The 25,097-nt window shown below is 48.9% G+C and overlaps 1 protein-coding gene across 3 annotated transcripts in view; it reads right to left on the reverse strand.

Annotated features, from left to right (window-relative positions):
• Nucleotides 1–344: 344 nt before the first annotated feature.
• ntn2 (netrin 2) overlaps nt 345–25,097 on the reverse strand; it is a 48,678-nt gene continuing 23,925 nt past the window's right edge. For all 3 annotated transcript variants that reach the window (XM_055504220.1, XM_055504221.1, XM_029135429.3), the window contains 6 exons: nt 21,323–22,568; nt 12,231–12,419; nt 8,362–8,511; nt 6,949–7,002; nt 3,737–3,811; nt 345–3,650 (listed from right to left, as the gene is read on the reverse strand). In XM_055504220.1, coding sequence (XP_055360195.1) covers nt 3,265–3,650; nt 3,737–3,811; nt 6,949–7,002; nt 8,362–8,511; nt 12,231–12,419; nt 21,323–22,382 — 1,914 coding nt within the window. In that variant the 5' untranslated portion in view covers nt 22,383–22,568 and the 3' untranslated portion in view covers nt 345–3,264. The remainder of the gene's footprint in view (nt 3,651–3,736; nt 3,812–6,948; nt 7,003–8,361; nt 8,512–12,230; nt 12,420–21,322; nt 22,569–25,097) is intronic.

Raw genomic sequence — 25,097 nt, forward strand, 5'->3', positions numbered from 1 at the left:
GGGGGGGGGGGGGGGGGGGGGGGGGGGAGAGTACGGGGTTTCCTGCCTTGGACCTGGATTGGGAGTTGGATTTCCTCAGAGGTGAGGTACACGTTTGTGTGTGTGCCTCACTGTTTATTTACAGAGCTCTCAGGGCTCTTGCTCTGTTCACAGGGCCAATCCACCCCAGCGCACTCCCCCATTTAAACCCCAGTAGCCCCTGTGAGTGGAAACACACGAGGAGTGCCCACTGCATGTGAGCATACTTTCCAAAGGGAAACGCACACATATCAATTTGATATCATTTCTGCAGCTCCGGGAAATGGCTGCTATTAAAGAGACAGATGATAAACACGACACACAGCTCATTAACTAATAATTTATTTTCTTTGTCATTTAAAATGAAAAGTCAGTGGTTCATTGCCTCAGAGGAACATGTACAAGCAGGACTCTGATATAACAGAAATGACAACCAAGGCTGAACTGAAAGAATAGTTTGTTCCCAAAAAGGAAGGTGTATGAGTGAAGCATCATCCCCAGGACATTAATTCAACAGGAGGCGGTGGATTATTGTGTCAGTTCCTGTCTGCAAATCTATGGGAAAAGCAGAGGGTCCGATAAGCCCGTGTCACATTTTAATTCATATACAATTGGGTTGTCTGTTGTCTGGAAACGACATGAAGTCAAAAGGAATACATTCTTTGCAAGACCCGAACCACATCTTCTGCACATGATCACAAAAGCATATGTTTCTGGTTTCTACATCCATATAACATCATCTGGTTTGTACATCCATGCGCGCAAGTTGTCCCGGGCACATCACGCTTCGCACAACACAATATAAAACGCCAGAGGACATATTTACAACAATAAAAAAAAAAAAGTGTCGAGACTCGTTAAGCAGGGAGAAACTACGGATGGAGGCGAAACCAAACAAAAGAAATCGTAGAGGGAAAATTCTTCATCATGGACTAAATTACGGCCTCTCTGCATTTTCAGGTCATGTGCCTGTCACTTGTTTACTTGGGTAAGCTAATTAAATACACTCACACACACATACACACACACACACACCTGTGGATGCTATAAATGCTGCAGGAGCGGGGGGTGGGGGGTGGACAAAGCAGTTACGGCCTTAATTCCACTGCCTCGTTAATGCAGAACAACAGGATGGCTCTCACTATGAGGCTCACTAAATAGCTTTCAGGAGCGACCCAGCTTTCACATCTGGTTCACTCACTCACTGCCTATCTTCATGTGAAACAAACTCCAGATTGTACAATAGTGAGCGTGGTCGATGCTACGGAAGGGGGGGCGTCCATCACGATGTGGCACGTTACGCTCCCAGACATGATTAAAAGTTTGGTTCTGCATTTTAGTCAAATCTGGATCGTTAAATTGTCTCAATGGACAAGCATGCAGATCAACAATCATTACTGGATGATGAACACTGGACCAAGTTGGTGGTGGGATCACGTGACACGATGCCCTCAGCCTCAACCTTGGTGGCATTATTTCACAATTTACAGTTACAATCAAACCATAAAAAAGTATGAGCGTGTTCTTCACAGTCTGAAATCAGGGACTACGGTGCAGTACAGTTCACCAACTACACCACAACATGCACAAATGGGTGAAACGGGGACGAGGACAGCAGAAGAGAGACGCTTCTGGAGGAAGGACAAACCAAACGCGCCACCGCAGCCGGAGGCGCGTAACTGGTAGCTAGCTAGCTAGCAACTAGCTTACCACGCGCAGCGCCGCCCCACTTCCCCCTTCAGAAATGTATGTTTATCTTGTGCTATTTAAATAAATTGCGACGTGCTTTACACAATGAAATAACGGCAAAAAGGCGTGAGAGCGACTAGATTTCAAATCTGACGAGGCGTTTTTGGCAGACGATGGCAGGGACGGCGTTGGGGCGGATTGGGTGGGAGAGGATGACTCGGGAAGCGTTCCTTTGGATCTTCATGCTCATATTGGTTTAGTTCTTGTTCTGCTCACTGTACGGTTTTGACAGACCAAAAACCACAAACATGCAAACATAACAAAAGCACACGAGGAATGAAATATGACCTTCTCATGTCATAATACAATCCGTGAGTTCTAAAAACTTTCCAGCCTCATTCATTTTGTCAAAATACACATAGAGAAAGAAACAACTGTGTTGTTTATCCGACTTTGTTTTCATTTTACTGCATAAAAAGGAACTCTCATTTCAATCTCTTAAAATGGCAAACAAACGCCTGCCGGTCACTAAATACATCAGAAAAATAGTCAGACATTTAAAGACAAAGAAATGACAGCGGCCACACAGCAACATCTGGAGGACCACCACCCAGTGGAAGATATTATCCATAAAGCAAAACCTTGGAAATATTGGTATTGTTTTAAAATTCCAGCCAGTTGTCCACATCGCTTAATCTTCCTTCAAGAAAAAAAAAACAGTGACAAGCAATGAGTCATGGAGGGGATGCATGACATTATAAACCACTCATGAGAGGAACTGGTGGTGCAGAGGCCCAGTCCCAGTCTCCTCACACAAGCCAACAGGAGTTCTTCAGCTTAAATCCAAAGGAGATACATCAGAAAGCATACGGCTGAGATATGGATGGATGACATAATAAGCCACGCACAAACGACAAATTCTTAAACTGTTACGGGCAGTGGCATCGATTACTTGATATGGGAGCGTAGCTCAGCAGTTTGGTCTGCGAGGGCTGTCTGGTGGCAGCTGCAGTGGAAAATGTCCCTGCGAAGAGAGCCCTTGGTTCCTCACAGGAAGAAAAGTTTGTTTTAAAGATGTTACTGCAAATACCTGGAGCAAATGGGCTCGTGTGTTGAGCATTTGAACAGCGAACGCCGTGAGGCAGCTGATCCGACAGTTTCAACGGTGGAACTGGAAGCAGCCGAGCAGAGGGTACGAGGCCGTCGTTAGTGCGTCTCTGAAGTCACCTTCGCTGTCGAGATCCTCAGAGACGTCAGGCTGAGAACCGGGGCGGGGGGGGGTGGTACTGGACAAGTGGACACGTCTGCTGTCGTCGCTGAAGGAGGGAATGACTTCTGCTCTAGTCTACACTTCATGCCCTTTTTAATGGTCCCTTTTTAAGGCAAACCAATCGAACAAAAAACACCAATAAAATGGAAAATAATTATACAATATACACATAATGTCCTTAAAACTGGTAGGGGTTACATGCAGTCTTTGTAATGTGCAGCGTTTGTGTGATGGGGAGGGTGAAGGTGGTGGGTGGAGGCAGAGGTAGCACGGACGCTGCTCTCCCATCACGCTTTGCTGCATTTCCCCTTCTTCTCCTTGCGCTGGAACTTCCTCAGACGTCTCGTCCAAATGTCCCTCCACTGGATCACCAGGCTGTTCTTGTCCGCCACCAGGCCCACGCGCTCTGCCCCCGGACCGGTGGCCCCGCCCCCCGGCCCGACCCCCGGACCCGCCCCCGGGCCCGTCCCGCCGTCGCTCCCGCCCATCACCAGGAACCGCTTGCTCATCTGGATCTTGGGACACTTGCAGGCCAAGTCCTTCATGTGCACCCACAGGATGTTGTCGCCCCGCTTCAAAGGCTCGCCGCGGCTCTTGTACACAGACACCACGCTCACGGAGAACTTGGCCCAGTCCCCCACCGTCTCCATGTCCAGCACGTTCACTTGGACCGCTGAGGACGCAGTTGCATAAAACACACTTAGGCGACAATCCAACATGTGGTTTCACGACTTGTTGCTGATCATTCATTGAACTCACCGTAATCCTTCTTGCAGTATTTCTTCATGTTGATCTTCAGGTTGCCCTTCACCGGTTTACAATAGGACTCACAGTCTGTGGAATAACAGGGAAATCCAACATTCACTCCAGACATGTATTAATTCACTTTTATGATGCAAAAGCGCAGGTCGGCTAATGTTGTGGTAAAAAAAAGAACCTTCAACAAATCACACAGCAAACATCTGCAGCAGCCGGCGCTGGGAGGCGAGTGAAGCATACCAGAGGAGTAAAAGTGTTGGGTTTGACGTGCTTTCTGAGGACTTGAGGAAAGACAGAGCGCGGCAAACGCAGGTCATGGTTGGATGGATGTGAATAGGCCTTGGCTGCCAGTGTGACGGCTGAGACCACACATTGGACAGATGACCTGCGCTGACCAATCGTAGGCGGGGACGCCCGTGATGAGCCGCTGCAGTCATCACTGGGATCTGAGTGACCGATCTCAGATCTCTTCTTTATTGACTTTATTGATAAGACCCGCCCAGATTGATTCACTTTAAGTATCTGCAGCTTTTAAGAAACTTTAGCTTTTTGACCCTGCAACATGAGTAGATAATTAGTACAGCAGCAATGATAACTTATATTTGTTAATTTAGTCTTAAATGACTGTACCATACTTTCTATGTACCTAAAAAGTGATTAAGAGATTAATTAATTCCAATGCAGAACTCTTTGAATGCTTGCACAGGACTGTAATTAGTTCTTATGGTTTGTTTTTCCTTCAGGTCCTAAAATACGTCAGCTTTAAAGTTGTTGCTTCTCTGCGTGTTATTATTAAATATATTTTCCGTGACCAGGGGTGCAAATGGAATGTGATACAAAGAAAGCAAGTATTATTGAATGAACTTGCAAGAACAGACCAAATTTCTCCAGTCAATCAATGACAAGAAGTGTCACATTGGCCTCATCCTGTAAATAACAGCAGCATATTCGTTCCAATTATGGAACGATGGACAAAAAGGATGAAAGTGATGGTAACTGTAAGGAATGCCATGAAGCTGGGTTTCCAACATAGTTTTAGCCCGTTACCGAGTGGACACGAAGGCTGACCATGCTGCTCACTTGGAATGTGAGGGCATGGAACTAAAAGCCACACGCTGGTAACTGAACTGGTCCTTGTGGTCGCGTCTTTCGTTGCTGTCAAAAGGAAAACCATGCGGGCGCGTTCCTTTCCAAGGCAAACCAAGTCAAATTGCTGGACATGAACTGTTCTAATTAGTGAAATAATAAGAAAAAAAGCCGTGAGAGAGTGAAAGGATGTTTTGGGGGTTGCACAACAACAAGGGTGCTGCACTATTCACTTTGGGGAGGGGGGGTTAATGGAAGGAGGGGAGGAGGACGAGACAAGGGACCACGGAGCCTGTAAAAATGTCCAGGAGGTTTGGCTTTGAATCTGAGCATTAGACGTTTTATTAAGAAGGGAAAACGAGAGAGCAGACGACCGCTTCAACAACCTTGAGACTGGGATGTTAAAAAAAAAAATCATGTTGGGCATGTGTGTGTGTGTGTGTGCGCGCTGCACATTATTTCCAGACTTTAAATAAATGATATTAAACATCATAGTTCTGTGAAGCATGTTAAATAAGCACGTGGTTTCATGTGCATATCATTATCATGCAAGTGTGACAAGCGGGCATTTACATGAGATGGGCATGGACCTCATTAGCTCTGTAGCAGTGTGTGTGTGTGTGTGTGTGTGTGTTGGTGTGTGTGTGTGTGTGTTGGTGTGTGTGTGTGTGTGTGTGTGTGTTGCATACAGTGGCTGGCCTGGAAGTATCGCAGTCAAAGCGCTACATTGGGGATAGTTAGTGGTTTTCCCATGAAGAGTTGCTTACTGCTGGTTGTTCACCTGGAAAAGCTCTCTGTGAATCGCTCACTGACCCAGAAGACCGGCCCACTAAGAACACCAACAATTGGCTCCGGGGCTCTCCATGCTCTTATTCCCCCGAACCCCTTTCGTTGTGCCATGACAAGGACAAATTGCATCCACCGCCCCTCATACAAAAACATTTCGGCGCTTTAGGTTTCTCCTGCTCTATGGTAGTTTGGGAAGGAGAACGCTGGTGTGTTTGGTAGAGCCTGAGGTGAATTGGCGATCAGAGACTCTTGTGTTCTCTGGCCCTGTAACATTTTCCCAGGGAAGTAATAAACACAAGAAAGAGCTGCACTTTGAATTTTTTTGTTTTCTTTTTTTTTTCCCGAAGTCTATAAAAGCCAAGTAATGAGAGAAAAGGGAGGAAACGGAAAAGGATAAATTAGGAAAAATATTTCCAAATGTGTGAAAATTGTTATCTGACATCTTGGGAAATAGACTTTATTGCTGAGAGTTGGATAAGAAGATTGTCATCAGTAAAAAAAATCCTAAGCTTAAGCCTGCTGCCAGTTGTGTCCAAAGGTAGAAGACTGTAACACTAACCTTCACTACCAACATTTTATATCTTCATTTGACAACTGAAGCCCTAACTCACAGCCTCTCTCACTCTTTAATTTTGATCTTCTTCAATATGTATAACAAATCCATCCAATCCTTCAATATACGACAAATCCATTTGGCAAGACTGTGATTTAAAGTGAGTGCTATGGCAAAAGATTTAAAAAACTATTCAGCATTGGCCGCGAGCAGCGAAGTGGGGGGGCTCGCGCTGCAGCCGAGTGATGATAAATGTTATAAATCCACTAATGAATCAAGATTTCCAGATCAGCACCACCGCTCAAATCAAACGACCACGAAATGAAAAGTGAGGGCAGAGTAATTGACCGGAGCCTAAATTGGACCGTAACAGGGAGAAAGTGAACAAATTTCCCCCCGGTCACTTGCCAACCCGCTTTTTGCCTAAAGCCGCTCCACTCCACTATATCTCCCTGTGAAAGTGCTACAAATCACCTCTGCTGTCTGTCTTTCTGTCTGCCGGCCTTGGCTTGGAGCTGCAGCTAGACTTTGAGACGCAGCGAGGTTCCACTAACTTAGGCTAGCGGTCATGGAACGCGTGCCAAGGACACAGGTTTTTAAGACAATGGAAAAAATTCCACGGGGCCCCGGTGCGCTCGTTCTCCTCGCCGGACTTCAAACGAGGGGAACCGCCCCGCATTAATATTTATTCCCCCACCTTAAAACCCGAGTCCAGAAATATTAAAAGAATATGTTTTTGTTCCTCTCGTAAAAGCGGACGTGCTTATGGGGAGTGTATACTGACCTGCTGGTTCCTCTGTGCTGCTCACCACAGCTGTGGGGTTGACCACTGGGATCTCTGGAAAGACACACACAAGCCATAGTTTAGTTCACCGGTTGAATGTCAGTCATTTGAGTTTTGACTGGAAACGACTGGTTTATCGGTGATGCGAGCGAGCGCGGGTCAGCTTGGTCCCGTCGTTGCCACGGTTACAGCATCACACCTGAGCTTGAAGCGACTGTTTGGGCCCCCAAGGAGTCTCGGCCTCCCCTAGCAGATGCTGGCCTGACGCTGCTGTGCAATCTACGAGGAGCGTGCGTGCTCAGACAGATGGACAGATGGCAAGGGAGCGATTTTGCTTGGACCGCCTTGAGACAGACGCTGCCCACCCTCACCAGCCGTGCCCTCTGGCTACGCTAGAAAGTGCCTGGCAGAATTCCTCCAGGAGCTCTGCTCTAAACACATACACCTCTCCCCTCCCAATGCAAATGCTAATGCTAACAGGCTCCAGGCTTTTACTGTAAACGGAGTTGCTAGAGCGCTGGCTTAGCACTCGCCCAGAGGATCTGCTTTCCATTGGATTGGGGGGTTGAGGGTGGGGACTGCTGGCGAAAAACAAACAAGGGCACGGAGCTTTTTGAAGATGGGGGCAGCTGAAAGGAGCCAATTTCAATCTGCGTGGCCCGTGAAGGCAGACAGATGATGAGAGGAGCCCTAAGACGAGAGGTGCTGCCGCCATGCTAAAAGGCGGCTTAATCAGCTTGGCTCCTGTCCTGGGGCATGTGAGTGTGAATATAATGTAAGGCGACTGCTGTGAGGCCATGCTGGCAACTGCATCGTAAAAAGCACATTCACCCAGCTCCTCATTCTAAAACGAGTGGGGTCTGCTAGCAAGGACCACTGTTGATTTGCCCTTCGACTGTCTTGCCATCTGCTCCGGGGAGAACCAGCGCAGCACCGCGTGGAGCTCAGCGTGGCGCTGGGCGGCGCGGTCGGACTCTGCGGCCACGGCCCCACCTGGCACGCGGCTGTGGAAAGCTGCCCTCTATTGCGCTCGCCTGCGTGTGTCATGGCCCTTGTGCACAAGTGCACACGCTTGTTACAGGAAATTAAAAAAGCCGCGTAGCCCGACATGCGAGCTAATGGCACACGTAGCGGAGCTCATCTGCAATAAGCGAATACAAGCCGCCACCACAGGCTCCGAAAACACTACACTTGCGTTTGGGGCTGTTCCCTGTTATGAAATGATCCCTGTCTGTACCTTGAAAACAAAGAGTAACACAAGTGCTTGATTTCTCAAGATATCAGGTTGTGTGCTTGTCTGTCAGAAACCATTTAATGCGGGGGCGATATCATGGTCTTCATAATGGTGCCGGTTGAGTCACTGACACTGTATCGGTATGACGCGGCGGCTGTGGGGGGGTGGGGGTCACTCACTGATGCAGGGGGCCACCGGGGAGCGGCTCTGCTGGTAGCCCTTGGCGCAGCGGTTGCAGGTGATGCCGGTGACGCCGTCCTTGCAGGGACACTGCCCCGTGGTCTGGTTGCACGTTTTGCCTGCAGCTCCCACCGGGTGGCAGTCACAAGCTGGGGCGGGGTGGGGGTTAGGTGTGAAGAGAAAGAAGAAGAAGTCCGTTAGTTTGGAACAAGTGCTAAACCCTATTGGTAGTTACTTGAGTGGACTGAGAAGGAAGTCTTTCTCCCGCTTTTGTTTGTGTGAGAAGGAATTTAAATGTGAAACAAGAAGTGGAGGGAAGCACGAGACAGGTAAAACAACAAAGAAGGCAAACAAGGGAAATGCATGTGGTGCATCATGGTGAGGCCAAGCACAGCCTCCCCTGGCTCCTGTCTGCTTCCTCAGCGCTGTGTACACTCCGGTGCCTGCCTGGTGACACGCGCTCTCCGTGTTTCATCACTTCCCCGAAAAGTTCAGTCCGTGCCCCGGCGACGCCAACAGCAACAAGCAGAACTCGGGTCACCTCACTCTGGCAGCGCTTTTAGGAGATTTTGCTGGTTCTGGGCGATTTATTGGAGCCACGTTAGGCAACATGAGGCCGCGTTGGTCGGTGGGAGCTTTACAAGACGTTAACCATGAGCGGATGAGCTAAAGAGGAGGCAGCCTGGTCCCCAACACAACCTGTGGTGTGTTCAAGAGCATCTAAGCAAACGCCGACGCGCAGCTGCTCTTCGGGCAATAAACAGGTACTTAACATTTTACAGCAGAGCAGCCAAACAAACACACACCAGCAGTGTTTGCTTTTCACCTTGACTCGCTTCGTCCTGAATAAAACGCTGCAGAGAAAAGAAGCTTCCTGCCACCAAGGTGACCATGCTGCCGCTCCCCTCTTTGTTTTCAGCCCCGCTTCCTTTGGAAACAGGCACGGGCCGGTGCAAGATTACCAAAAGCAAAACTTCGAGTGACTTGACTGTAACAAAATAGCCGTAATTGTCCAAGCTTATCAAGAAAAGACAAGAAAGGCCAAAATTACACTTTGGGGAAAAACCCTGTAACCCAACAGTTTGCTCCAGCGCCTGCCAGGAAAGGCAGCTGCTGACATGCCACAGTTTCTTCCCACCACTTGGCGGAACTGTGAATGTGTTTATTTGCACCGGACATATTTTAGCTGCTACAACAGAGGCGAGTCCGAGGACCCGGCCACCTGTTGAGCGGGCCGAGCCGCGACTGACCCCCGGGTGATCGTGCGTGCGCAGGGAGAGGGTTTAAGCGCGGCTCAGATCTTTTAGAAACGCGTCTTATTCCGGCGGGGGCCGCGGGTCCACAGGTGTCGGGGGTGGCTGAGTTGCGTTTGAAGCCGGGCCGCGGGACGTAAATCAGAGCCCGTGCGAAATCTGCAGCACTTGAGTCACGCGGCGCACGAGACAAGCCTCGCCGGTCGCCTTTGCACCACCACCACCCTTCATCATCTAGAGCCAGATGTCCTGCCACTGCTCTCAAGGGCAATGGTGTCTGCAGACATTTTGGGAATTTCTGGAATCTTTGAATATGGTGCCCTTTAACGCGCAAATGTCTGCAGACTGAACCAACATGCTGATGTGAAAACTAATCTACACAACGCGACCTTGGTTCCTGTATCATATTCCACAAATGAATGACTGCCATGCAAATTTGTTAATTGAGCGATAGTTGCCAAGCAAGCCTTCGTTTTCAAATTAAATCATCCCAGACAGATTTGATTTTGCCCGTGAAATGACGCTTCAACTGTCAAAACACATGGGTCGAAGTCCCTGTTACTTGATCGGCCTGACAACAGCCTGTTGTTGGTTCGTCATGCCTGTCGAGACACGCGCCATTGTTTCCCCAGCTCATTGCTGAACAGCGCAGGTTCGCAGTTCCATTCGGGCCAGAAGGAACATCCTCAACGACCTCGAGCCGTCAGGACGTCAGAGTTTACAGCCGACTTTTACATTGCATTGCAAACAACCTGAAAGTGACACACGTGACTGGGCAGCGAGTGGTCGGGGGTTTGTGTGCCATCTCCTCCCCCACCTCTTTGCCTTAGACCTTTTTTCTTTTTACTTCCCCTGAAGGTTTATGTGCAGTGGCTCGGGCCAGTTAAGAAGCAATAAAAACGTCCTCAGATGTTGATGACTTTTCAAGTCTGTGCAACTGCGGACGTGACGGGCAGGCACAGGCGCTGGCATTCGCGGCCCTCGTCACAGGCGCTGGGTCCGTTTAGCCAACTCGCGCCGCTCCCTGCACGTCGTGTGCACGAGGGGCTCGAGCACTCGCACCGGCTGCTCTTCGTCGGCAGCCACTGGCAGTTGCCACAACTGGACGCGAACGTGTTTTCTTGTACCCTCGCTAGGACAGGTCTTCATAATCAATTTGCCCTGCCGCCTACGTCAAATTGAAAATAAATAAATCTCTGGCTGAGGTAAAACACTGCCATAATTTTAGTATTTCATGTAATAAACCTGTCCAAAGAACTGTTACTTGTCCCCGTACACGTCTTAGAACGTGCAAAGACACCCATCCAGAGCAGGTCTGATTAAAAGCAGACCTGGCCCATTCATCCTCTGCACCGCCCCCCCAGCACTACCCGCTCACACCAGCAGCTTTACAAAACACCTGTACTTTATTGTCCTGACTCCATTTCAGACGTGACACTTAAAAGTCTTCAGCTGCGCCACGCGTCCCGACCTCTATCCTGACCTCCGACACATGGAGATAAAACGTGGAGAAGAGCAAAATTCCAGGAAGAGGACTAACATCTAGGACGTGTACTGATCAGGTTGGTTAGAAAAGGACACATACATGTAGGTGTCTTTAAAATTGTGGGACCGATTTGCTGTCAGGAGTGAGGAACATCTCTGTCTGTGTCTCGGTGCAGCAGCAGGTCAAAGGACTCAAGGTATGAGAAGTCACCCGTGGAGGTTTTTTGTCATAATATGATGAATGGTTCAACATCTCAGTAAGTCTACTTCACAATAACATGGGCACCTGCGGCCCGATATCCCACCGTTTCAAATCTCCCCGCGCTGGCTTGCAGCTTGGGTTGGCAGCAGAAGGAAAAGTGAGTGGAGGCCAGTGGGAGCCCCTGACTATAAGATTTCACCAATGTCTGTTCTGGAAGTGATTCTTTACCTTTATCAGTAGAAAATCTTCGACTTAAATGTTTTAACGGGGAAACCAGGAAACGCGTGTTATTTTTCCTACGAGTCCAGCAAGAACGCGGCGAAGCTTCCAGAACAGTATAAGGCTGTAATATATTCAGAGCAAATGTGAAATAATAAGAGCAAAAGGCCTTTTTCCATGAGTGATAATATTATGGGGTTTGTGGACAGGAGAAGCATTTGGCGGGACGGTCAAATACCTCAGTTGATCTCTAGCTGCTGTGATATGGCAGATGTGCTCATATTTTCATAGTGACCGTGACTGTGTGTTTTCAATCAGAGCTTAAAACTCGTTTTACACTTAGTCAGAGATGTCATGATTACACAAGTATTAGGAGGGTTAGAACTCCTCAATCAGGATGTGCTTGAACTTCTTCTAAACATTTAGAAAAGCACATTGCCAAGTGAAAAGTCAGCTAATAATCGTGACATTTCCATCTAAATAATATTATTTTCTACTTTATGGCTGATGAAAGCAAGAAATATTCTAAAGAAGCAGGAAGTCGGAGCTGTGTGAACCATCACTTCAGGCAAACGGAGCGGAAGAAGCCATTTGAAGTTTACTGAGCCTTAAACCTAAACAAAGCAAGGAAGTGATTTACACGGTAGATACTAAAACAAAAGCTTGACACTCAGCACACAGTGGAAATAAAGACTCAGCGGATCCTCACCTTTGCAGGCTCGTCGATGAGTGATGGGTCTTCCCATGTCCCTGTAAAACCCCTCCTTGCAGTAGTGGCAGTGGCGTCCCGCCGTGTTGTGGCGGCAGTTCATGCAAACGCCTCCGCTCTTCCGCCCCGACAGCTTGTACAGCTCCATGTTGAAGCGGCAGCGGCGGGCGTGGAGGTTACAGTTGCAGGCTGCAGACGGGAGGAGGAACGTCCAGGTTGTCAGATAACGTGAAAAAACGGGACGGTTGACAATATCTTTACAGTATTTATCTCACAGAGACTAAATGCAAGTGTACATTGCAGTAAAACACATGGTTACTAGCTGTACTATATCACAGAGGAGCTGGGAGAGATTTTCCAGTAAGGAAGTCTAATAGTGAGAGGTTTATAATCCACAGAGCGGTCGAGTGCTTGGCTGCTATTCCAGAACTCATCAATCAAAACGATATTTGCAGAGCTCATTTTCTCCATTTCATAATTAATGAATTCGGCTTCTCTGAGCCCATTAGTTATTAATCACTGGAAAGAGAGACATTAATTTCATGAATCACTGATGACTCCAAAGATCTATTAAAAGTAAGAGCCATTCAGATAAAAGGGTGGTCTCGAGCCAGCTGTCTCCTAAATGAGGCGAGCAAGAATATATGGGAGATACGATTTGAGCTTATGTCTCCACTTCACTTCAAATCCAGCTGGTTCCTTAAAGTCTTTGGTTTGCAGGTCTTTGCAATAGCTCTTCCACGACCAAATCCAGGACTAACATCATTATACTATTGACAATCTTTACAATATGTGAGTTTGACACTTGAACAGTGTGCTTCTTCGTGTAAAATGAAAAGATCATGTCCTCACTCCTCTGTTGGGGTCAAGGTCAGTTCCTCTTCATCGCATAATGTAAAACTCAATGATCTGTCCAGTGTTAAATGACCACCATTCAATCGCTGATGGCTCTAACGGGAGGAGAAGCACCTGAACTAAGCACTGAGCCCAATGAGCAGTATGTAATCTTGCACACTGAAGGGGAGGCCTGGCACCAGGTTGGGAAAGGGGCCCGATTTTCCCTGGGAGCCGACCTTGGAAAAAAGGGGGAGCACATTCTCAGACTGTTTCCCAATTCCATCTGGTTATTATGCGGCTCAATTTGTATGGAATCCTGCAGCTAATGAAGTATTGTTTTATGCATGCAGACATGTCGAGGCAGCACCGTTTGTGTTGAGGTCTGGTCTGAACCGAGCGTTGCCCTTTAACCTCTCGAAAATTTGTGGGCAACATGTTGCATTGTGGGATACTGAGTAAAGTTTGCAAACTGATTTAAAAGCGTGACATATTGTGTGTGGCGTTGTGTGTGTGGGTCTGTACGCGTGTGAACGACTCAATAGCCTGTCCAACGCCTTCGAAGGGCGATGTGACAAAGAACACACCAGCGCCGGTGAGTTGCTGGGCTGCTCTGGGGCAGGACTAGGTGGGGGACTGCGATTATGATCAAGCGTCTCAAACACACACACAGCTGTGAGCACTTGTGCCCATTAACACCTTGTATTGAAACATGAAAGCCGTGGATTGCGTTTCCTTCCCAGCTGAGGTACCACAGGGCCCTCCTCCGGCATCCTCGTGATTTACTGCTTTGCAACCAGATCGGCCGACAAAGCCTCGAGTACGAGAGGACACGTTCAAGTGTGAAGAATGTCCAGAAAGCTGCAGGACCGGACCTCTGAATGATTTAACACATGCCGCCATGACGACTTTAACAACGGGCCGCGTAGAGGCGGGAACGCACACCTCAAAGCCTGAGCACGATGACGTCAACGAGGCATTTTTGCGACTACTTCTGAGAGTTTTTTATTTTTTTATTTAGCACACTCTGCATGCACTTAACTTTAGCGTACAGCTGCAGCTACCCGAGGATTTATGGGCATGTTTTGAAGTGCTTGTGCACATACACATTGACACGCCACCTCCTCCAACCTGCTACTCCAGCCACCCACCACCAAGTCAGCCCCCACCCCCTTCTCTGAATAAGGCCTGAACGAACACTGTTGAAATGTCACTGTATGGGAGTCAATGAGGGTTTAGTGTTACAAAGTACTACCCAGACCCACTAACGAGGTGAAGGAGCCAAACTTACAAACTACACATACTGATTGAATGAGCATGAGCTCAAAGACATGAGATATGAGACTAAACGACTAAACATGCACAAACAAAGCACAAGATACAACATAAACTAACAAATGTATATTCAGGAACTAATTCAAACTTACAATGCCGAGATGAACCAGCAGCAAGTGTGCAACAAGCCCAGGTGAATGTGATAAGAATGATAGGTCCAGGAAGACAGGAACAGGAAATGATGAAAACCCTATTTTCATCTAGATGTTACCTGTTTACTCCTAATTCAGAACTAACTGTTCTACTTAATGTAGACTAACATCAGAACGTCACAGCTTCATTTTTCATAACAGGTGCCTCATGTGGTCTGAACAAGCTCATTGGCTAAGACAAGTGTGTTTGCAGCCTCTTTGTTCCCGCTCCATATGTCAGGGGTAAATCTAACCTCGTTTTTCCTTCAGTGTTGCTCGTCTAAAGCCAAGCCAGTAAGCACAGCCAATTGATTTTGGATGCCTGTGCAAAACCCAAATCTCACGGCTAAAATTGGTCCTTGGAAGTGGAAACGCTGCTCTCCCAGCGCCACGTTTCCCCTCTTGGCCCAGACTGCGGCCCCCGATGCAGCCGATCCCACCCCCAGCACCTACAGTACAGTAGGAGCTCCGCTCGGGCTCCTGCCGTCGCGGGTGTGTGTTTGGGCCGCGTGCTGCTTGGCTGCTCCAGCCACCTGCTCAAGGCACTGGGGGGGGCACACACATGGTTAATTAGCTCCTCGTTAGGGCCAAGGCCTAGTACAGTGTGGACAAACACACGGACAGGTGTAAAAACTGTAGTGATGTGAGGAACATGATCTCTTCCAGCCCTGCTGTGTCCATTACACAGACCTTCTACCTATTTGTAACTCTCTTACACACAGACCTACAGTATCTTCACCTTTAGGCTGCAGCACCACGTCTCTGCCCTCCCTTTCCTCCACTGGTTTCTGTGGTTAACCTCACACCGTGGGCTTAAGAGGTGGCTCTTATGAGCCCTTTGAACCAAGAGCCCCCTTAATTCCTCCTCCTCCCCTCCCTGTCTCCGATCTCTCCCTTCCTCTCTCCTCTTACTTTCTTGAGACCCCACCACTGCTTGCCTCTCCCTCATCTTTTCTCGCGTCCCTCCCTAAAACAACCTTTCGTGACCATTTTTCACTCCAACGTCACATTTTCTCTCCGGTGGGCATCAGTCAGGGGAAGATTTTAACGAGATTAGTCTGGAGGGTTGCCAGGTTGGGAAGCCGACTGTCAGTGGAGAGTGGAGTCCTTAGCTCTGTTCCCTCTCTCTGGTCCACTTCACTTCCCCTCATCTAAACATTGTTATCTCTGTCCTGCCTTCACCCTCGCTTTGTTTTTGCTGATCCGCCCCCCTCCACTCCCCCACAAAACCACGAGGTCCACGCTAGAAGATACATGTGATGCCTGGTCTTGTTTAGAAATAGAAAGTGACAGATGGACCATACGGTGTGCATTCACCACCGTGGACGTGGTTACCAGATATCTTCGCAGGGAGACAAAGCTATCCACCACCATCATCAAAACACCTGATGGGAAAAAAACCTTTAAAAGTACAAAGTTTATTCCATTTCCACAGAGTCGGATACTGTATCAGACAACATCGCAGAGCCGAGAGTCTAAAATGACCCTTTCTAACTCGACCTGCCATGAACTGCACATTTTCTCAGGCAGCAGACCACACAGGCCTCAAAAGAGACAAACTGTTCGCAAACCATAAAAATTGAATTAAGAACAAAGAACGATTGTATAAGTAAAAAGAGACGCATCCAGACATGGACAAATTTGTTGGCATCTTTCCATGAAAACAGAAGAAACCCCAATTTCCTGTGAAGTCATTTGAGATTCATAAAAGGAATGAAATGAAATAAGATAAATAAACAGCACAAGCACGAGTGAGAGCAAAAACATGCGAGATGCTAATTACAGAAAAAAACTCTGAACTGTTGCTGTTGTTTAATTACTGGTAATATTTTCTGTAGTTACATTATCATCATTTTTTTATTATTGAAATAATTTCAATCCTTTGGCAGTTTCAAACGTTTTGTGACGGGTTATTAGCCAATTAGTTCGCTTCTCAGAGCAAGAAAAAAAGAAGGGGTAGCAGAAAAAAAATATCAGCGCAGAAAGTTGATCTTTGACAAGAGTCAGTTCCACAAGAAAGGCGAGAGACGGAGAAGGCCGGCGGTGACAGGCACCCGGGAGGCGATTGCTACCATGTGTGCGAGGAGCCGACGGGGGCCTGGGGCTCCGAGAGTTTGCTTTGGCACCGACATTAAACGCCACATCACACTAGCAGAAATCACATGTGGCTCTCGCACATGCATGCACGCAGGCACGCACGCACACATGCACACACACACACACACACACACATAGCGTTTCCTGAGACGTGAACCCCCGCTGACACTCGCGCTGCTATTCCACACTTTGCTGTCTTTAACGTTTGCTTCAACGCTAAAAACCCCCCACCCCACCCCACCCCACCCTGCTCCTGCCAGTAAGCCTTGATGGGTGGCTTCATGGGAGGGGGAACGCACCAGTCCCTCGTGGGCTGGCCGGGCACCAACGCTGCAATACTGACAGAGCGAATCAAAACAAGGAGCGAAGCTGCGGCACAACAGGCCAAGCTGTTGTCGAAGCCAGATAAAGAAAGTTGCTCTTGATTCGAGCCCCTAAACCACACACACACACACTCACACGCGCACACACACACACACACACACACACACACACACACACACACACACACACACACACATACACACATGCACGGCCCCAGAGGCGTCGTTCCACAGGGCTGTTGACTTTAGAACATTCCTCAGTTGTGTAATTATTTGAAAGCACAGGAGGTTTCTTTTTCAAAATCACTTTATTTCACTTAGCAACCCCCCTTTAACACACACACACACACACACACACACACACACACACACACACACACACACACACACACACACACACACACACACACACACACACACACACACACACATCCCCTGCTCGTTTAAGTGTTGTGCTGTAAGTAATTGAAGTGTCAGTTCTCCGTTAGCCTCCAGCAGCGTATTATGGTCAATTAGCGAGCGTAGCAACAAGGCACATACATGTACATGAACATAGAATCAGGACAACTCAGGCTTTTCATCCTTTAGCCTTACACCTTGACAGCCACATTTCAGCTAAAGCACCAAATATTCTTCCAAGCTAGATCTCCGCAGCTCAAGGTGGATGTTCACAGCGGTTCAGTGTGGTTAACTTAGAACAACACTGAAAAGCTGCATGCGCCACGTTTCTATGAGAATGAGCTCACTTCTTAGTCAACAGGCCTTAAGAAGCGTTTTGACGAATCGGCTCTATGACTGGAACCTGACCTCTGCCTGCCCTGACTAAAATGAGGGGGGGGGGGTGGATGCTGTGAAAGGATGGAGGCCTGTTTTGAAAGTCTAATCAGCATCGCAACCACCTGCCACTCGTCAGGAAGAGGAATGAAGGGAGGGAGGAAAAACAAGACGAGAGGTGGAGCTGCTGTGGTCCTCAGAGTTTCCACAGCGCTGCACAGACTGAGAGCCGAGTCCGTCCGAAGCCCACATACTGCACATACACCTCTGCATCATTACACTGCTTCCTCAAAGACACACCTTCTGTCAATTCTAAGTTTGCTTGTTGTTGCTGTAAAGCTCTACTATTGATGCTGCATATGGCCATACAGCCTCTATTATAAAACACGACCGACTTTTTTTCAGGTGATGACAGGAACTGATGTTTAATAGGAGGCAGTTGTTCAGCTGATTCATATAATTTTTTTACAAGAAGCTCCTCTCGCCCCCAAACATAATACAATATCAGCCTTTCTCCTCTGAGCCCAGTAAGTTCAATTTACTATTAAAAATATTCAGCACCACATTCAAAAGCCGCAGCAGAGTGGGAACACCCAGCTCTGCTGCTAACCACAGCTCACCTGCAATTCAAGCAGCCTCGCCATGACCCCTGCGTTTCATTGCTATGAATGCATTCCAGTGTGCCTGGTGCAACACTGGGAGCGGACCTGGCTCGGCTCGTCCATTAGGGATGGATGGTGTCTGGCCCCGTGCTCGCTACGTCCCAAAGAAAAACTTTGGGCTTCCCACAGGCCGGGTCCAGACGCGGTAGGGGAAGGGCTGGAGGGGCAGATGGGCTCCAAGCGGCAGCCAAGCAGGGCCGGGGCGGCTCGAGGCTCGGCCAGGAGTAGAACCCGACCCCACCGGCATAAATTATCATCTACTCAGGACGTCACACTGTCGCTGATTCCACAAGAGGCCTCTTCATCTTATTCGGTGACCTTGGCAGGCGCTATTGTGGAATGATATACCTCTGTGTGTTTTTAAGTCGACGTGACATATTTACATTACAGCCCTGGCGATGCCAGTAGAAAAGCCAGTGCTCCATCACAACAGTATCTGTTCCTCCACACAGATAAATCACAACTTTTTCCATCATGTCTCCCTCAATACAAACAGACACGCTCCTTTACGAGGCAACCGTCTCCGACTATTAGAGCGGGGATTTCTAAACCAGTGTCCCGGGGCAGGATTCATGGCGAGGGAGGCGGCAGATGGGCGTGTGCATGCATGGATTGTGTCTGGAGACGTGTATGTGAGCTTGCCAGCAGTGCAGACAGTAATCTCAGTGCACGGCGTGACAAACAAGCAAAGCAGCCCTTCGGAGACAGTCAAACCGATAAGAGTGAAAGAAAAGTAGTAAAAAGTATTTCTTCTCATGAACTGACAGATTCAGGGGTTTGGTGGGAAAATATTGATTTGGCTCCACATCTGCCTGCGCTGAATTCCTCATTACCCACAAACCATCTCCCCATCAACTTAACCTTGTCACCACCCCACAAAGACTCGTGACCTCAGCCGGGCCCTCTGAGACCCTCCTTCCAACTCAAACACCCCCAGGGCCTCACGGCGGCTCTGGTGACACCTAAGGGACCTCCTCGGCTCTGTAACTTGCCACTCTTTCACACTTTCCCAGTCTAAATACTAACACCTCGCTGCCGCGGTGGTGTGCCTCAGGGCTCGCACTGCGGCCCGCCGCCATTTATGCACCGTGTCGGGAAGAAAAGCATGCTGAGATACCAACAAGGGGGAGGGTGCGTTTTAAAAATGGGCTTTAACATACACCAGAGAGGCTTTTAAAGGCTATTCTGCTATTTTGGAACCGGAATCAGCTATAAAGAGGCTTTTGGAACAAGAAACGAAGGACATCTGGGACTCACTATTTGGCATACCCTGGTGTGTGATCAGGTATACTGTAGCGTGCAACTTGCAAAAAGCTTTAACCAGCCAGTATCTACTGGGATGAGGTCATCAGACTTGGCCGATGGAGTGCAATTCCGGAAATCACAGACACAAGTGACATATCGTTTTCCACAGAATAGAGATCTATGGGAAGGGGGTGTGATGTTTCAGAAAGAGCTATGGGACGTTTCAAAAGAGGTTGTGTGGAAAGGTTTGAGGGAGAAAACGCAGAGGGACGTACTGTTCGGGGGGCATCGTTGTGAACGGAGCGAGGCTCTCCTGCCTCTGTGATGTGTTCGCAGGCGTCAAGGACAGTGGAGAAGCCAGAATAAGGCAGAGCTGGCACCAGAGAGTGAGGGAAGGCTGGCCTCGTCGGTCAGCCTGGCTCTTCTGGCTCTGTCACTCTGAGTCGGCTTTAAACAGATCTGGCACTGTTCAATGCTAAACATGATCTCAGGCCAGCTCACAGGGCAATTACAACATTTTAGAAAAACATACACTGTTTTTCACAGTTCTGCTCCTGTTTTTTTTCTTTCTGGCTGTAATTTTAATTCATTATGGAAAAGGGTTAAAATAGGGACAGTGGTTTCTAATATGGTTTTATTTCCCTAAACTAACACATTTTTATGACATGCAAAATCAATCTGAATTAAGTCCCACCTGTCAATTTATACTGAAACAACTTACGGTCATCAGAGAACAAATTCCTTGTGAGACATGCTAATATTTAAAACCTTTGTACCCCCACACACAACATATCGTATCAATTGTTTTAACATTAACATAAATGGCAGCTAAAATTGCTTTAATTTTATCTGGCCCACTCACAGAGCACGTCTAAATGGGTTTTACAGAGCGCGTCAGGAGTTAAAGGCAAACACTGCCAAATAACATTCTTGGATGACTTAGCTGTAGCTCTGGGCCAGTGACTTGAGTTGTTGTCATCCACTGTTTAGACATGCTTGCGAAAATCTTTTTCTTTTTTTTTTTTTTTTTTCGAGCAGATCTGCCGTAAACACGGTTTTGTTGAGCGCTGACCTGTTTCCTTGCACAGGAACTGTAACGTGACGAGGCTGATGGGAAGCAATGGGCTCGTGTTTGGAGAGGCTTTGCCAAAGTTGCCAGCTCAACCACTACGCGCTACCAGAGCTGCTCACCTGTGTAAACACACAGCCATCTGGTTCGTCCTGGCAGCGCTCTTAATTATCCTCCCGGCAATCCAACACCAATCACCACAATAAACCCTCTTCTGTTCCACTGTCATCTCCCTTCCTGCGCGTGTGTCTCTGGGCTTGCTAGCCCGACTTTACATTGCTGTCGTCAAATCCTAAAAACGAGCCTTGAAAAGGTCACGACTCCTTTTAACAAAGACACGATTCACTAATACGCGATTGGGTGAACGTATTTCCTGTTCTCTCCCAGAAACAGAAATGGGACATTGACTGACGTGTGCAGCGCTGAGTTCAGTCATCTGTCTCAGTCCCCTTCCTCATTAGGTCTACTGACGTGTGCTGCATGGATGGTGTTGGAGAAGCAGTGGCTCATATCAAATAGAGCTGAAGTCAAGGTGGCCTCTGAACTGGACAGCTATAAATATTATCTGCACTGGTTTAGCTGATGCTAACGCCACAGCAGAGTGTTCGAAACATGGACTTACGCAGACATTCGTTGGCCTCGCGGGCGTTGGCCCTCTGCCACGGCCGGTCGTAGTGGAAGGGCTTGCAACGGTCACACTCGGGTCCTTCTGTGTTGTGTTTGCAGTCGCACACCAGCTTGCCTTCCTTGTTGCTGAGACAGCGGGAGGCATGTCCGTTGCATTTGCACCTCCCGCCCACCTGGAAGTCTCCCACCGCGTAGAAATACGCGGGCAGCGTCGCCGTCACCGCCATGGGGTCGTCGTCCCTCCCGCCGCCGTTGCTTCCGGCCCCCAGTCCCACCTGGGGCCGGCTGAAGACCACGCGGATGTCGGTGACAGTCACCCAGTCCTGAAGGACGGGGCTGTTGTCGAAGTCCTTGCCAGAGGGTCGTCCATCTAGAGTGCTGAAAGCGATGAGTCCTCCAGAAAGTGGATAGAGGTCAGTGTGACCATCTGTGCATAGAGCCTCCTGCTCGTTCTGCTTGGTGATGGTTGCCTTGTTGGGCCGGTTGTACATACGCCGGCACTGCGAGGAGTAGAACTGGTACGGCATCCAGGTTTTCCCATAGTCCATGCTCTTGTATATTGCCAGGGACTCGGGACGCGGCGAGCAGAACTGCAGGCTGACGTAGGTGATCTCGAACTTTTTACCCAGTGAAAGGGTCAGCGTGACGTTGTGCGGCGACGTGTTCAGATTCTCGGACTGCCAGCAGGTGAGGTTGTGGGCCGAGTTGAGGTCGGTGAGGTAGGAGGCCGGGTGGGCGCGGCGGGGGTCGGCCGCGTCGCAGATCTGGCACGTGCGCACGGACGGGCGGTCGTCGCCGCGCTCCACCACGCTGCAGGACCGCGACGGGGGCCGCCCGCACACGCTGGACACCGCCACCTCCTTGCCAAAGGCGGCGTTGATGAACTCCGGGATGCAGCGGCGGGCGGCGCCTGTGTCGTCGTGGCACGGGTCGGGGGGGGTCTGCTGCCCCGCGAAGGGATTGGTGGCGCTGTGGCTGGAGGCTGAGCAGGCCAGAAGGCACAGGCCCAACAGGCACCTCCAGGGTTCCCTCATCCTGCTCAGAGGTCTGTTCATACACAGATGAGGCTGTGTGTGTGCGTGTGTGTGTGCGTGTGTGTGTGGGTGGACCCCAGAGTCTGTATGTGTAGATGTGAGTGACAGCGCGATGTGGCGTGGATGTGTGTGTAAGACTCCTTTATGTCTATAATTGTGAGTCAATGGAAGGAAAGTGACCTTTCGCTTCAGGCTAACGAGCCCTTCCTGTAGGAGACAGAAACAAACAGATAGGTCATTGTTGGAGACATATTTTCACCATAAAAGGATATCACACAAAGTAACACTGGGTCAATTCAAGTGTGGAAAAAAATAGGTTCAAACACCTCAACAACCAAATGATCTTGTAGGAGAAATTACCATTCAATTGACTGTGGTGGTTCAACAACAGACTGTCAAATGACAGGACGGCTGTCAGAGAGGCCCGAGAGAAAGGATGTGACCGTTTAAAAAGAGACATTAGCGGCCGCACTCTGAATTTCAATTCTTCCCTCTCATTCAGTACTTCCTTTTAGGTCAAAACTGGCCGAGCGTTGTGGTCATGCTTGAGCAGCATGACAGAAGTCACCCTATAATCCGCGGTGATGGACTGCGTGTGACCCTGGTGGAACCTTCGACTTTCAGAGCTGGTCCCGGTAAAAAGGAACGCATTTTATGCACGAGGACTCGCTTCTACCTTTGGGCTCTTACTGGGGAATCCGACACACAGGAAATCAGCCACTGCAGAAGCATTGTTACAAAGTGCTGACCCCAAAGAAGGCAGCATTATATTCGCCCACCAAAGCAGAAAATTCACCCAAAGCGTTAGCTAATTATACTCTGTATTAGAAGACGTGAGGCCATGAGACTCCATTCAGGCCTTTCTAAACCGCTGGGTCAAGGCACCTGGATGACATCATGAGATGAGGGGCCTCTCTATGCCGAAAAGAGGAGGATTGAGGGCCGAAGGGAGAGAAAGCTTTGGGGTAAAGAAAAAAAGATGTATGTGGCCCGAGGCTTTTCCTTCCTAATCCCCTTTTTACTCCCCTGGGTGTCACATCTAGAGGAACCCCATTTCAAAACAGACAGCTGAGGGGTTGAGAAGGCACCCAGCCCTCTTTTGGGAGGTATTTATTAAATCACAATGAATCACACCCAACTCCTCCTACTCTCACTCTCCCTCTTATGCTACAGCATCCCTCTTCATCTTAGTAGAACAAAAGGCTGCCTCTGTATCCACTTCAGGCGAGCGGGGAAAGCAGTCAGACGGATTTAAGGCGAGCTGGAAAAACAAAAGTTTGCTTCTTTTCTTGTGTGAGGGGTCCAAAGCTAGCAACCCTCAAAAAGAGCCCAGCGGCCTGGTAAATGGGACCACTCTTCTGTGCTTAAGTGCTTAAACCCGGTGCATTTGGCCTCTTCTCAAAAAAGAAGCGTGAGGGAAGTATACAAAGCAGAAAAATGGAGGAAGGAACTGTCACAAGGCAGAAGGGGTTCTCCTGTCAATCATAGAAAGTGGGAGGTAACTGCGGAAAATTATTCAGTTTCAAGCTTGGGCCTCAGCCTTGGGAAAGACATAAGTAGCCATTCAAAGAAATTTCAAGTCCTGAGCATGAAATATTCAACATATGGGAGATGGAATGAGTCTGCGTCCCGAGTCCGGGGACATTGATCACTGACATGTCCGAGGACAAGGAGGTTAAAGTGGGCACGCAGGCAGGCGCTCATGAGCCAAGGCACTCCATCAAAAGACCAGCCGTGGTAAAGCTGGCAGGCCTAACACCCACTGGGTAGGACATGGAGAGATGGCTGATAGAATTAGCAACTCATTAGCATCGAGACCCAGCTTCCGTCAGCATCATGTTCGTCCAAGAAAAGAGACAATGGGGAAGCGCCGAGGGAGAGAACGAGGGTGGGAACGAGCAGCGAGAAGACGGGGAAGTTATGACAGGTGAGGACAGGAAGGGAAGAGAGGGAATTATTCAGAAAGTTGCCAAGGGAGTAAGAGGGAAGCTAGAAAATAAAATGTAAAGAAGCAAATCAAAGTAGAAAGATATTTGACAGAGCAGAAAATAGGATAAACAGGCACAAAGAAAGAGGAGTTTGAGTAGGTAAGAAGGAGGACAGAGACACACGGGAGGGAGAGGAACAGCGAGAGGCATGACAGTGATAAAGCAGGAATGACTCGAGGGAGGGCGAGTGAGGACAGAGATGAATGGAAGCCGTAGGAGAGAGAGAGTGAAAGTGACATAGATGGAGGGTGAGTTGAAGGAAGGGCATGAAATGGGAGAGGGAGAAGCAGAGGGGAGACGGATTAAGGTGGAAGAACGGCACTGGCCTCCGTCTGGACTCTGGATGACTAAATATGGAGCGGGCCGTGTGCTGCCGGGCCTGCCGGGAGAATCTCCCCGGGTCTGGTGCTGTCAGGCACGTCTGGCAGACGGGTTTGTAGGTTAAACAGAGAGAGAACAGCGACACGGCTGTTTAATTCCACTCCGGATCAGATGCCGGCGCTACGAAGAGCCGAGACCTATTCTGAGGCGCCGTGAAAACCCGGTCCGCAAAAATCTGCGCGGACCCCAACGCGATGGCAGCATGTCAGCATAGTGGTGTGGCTGGCCGACCTCTGGAATACCAAAAATCTGCTGCAGAATGAAAATTCCCCCGCTCTCAGCTTTGACAGTGTGTTTAACAAGCCACATGTTTCCCTCAGTGCGGACAGATGCTGCCTTTCATTAAATGTGGTTGAAGTAGCAGCAG

The sequence above is a fragment of the Betta splendens genome, chromosome 19 (assembly GCF_900634795.4).
Source record: "Betta splendens chromosome 19, fBetSpl5.4, whole genome shotgun sequence".
Lineage (NCBI taxonomy): Eukaryota > Metazoa > Chordata > Actinopteri > Anabantiformes > Osphronemidae > Betta > Betta splendens.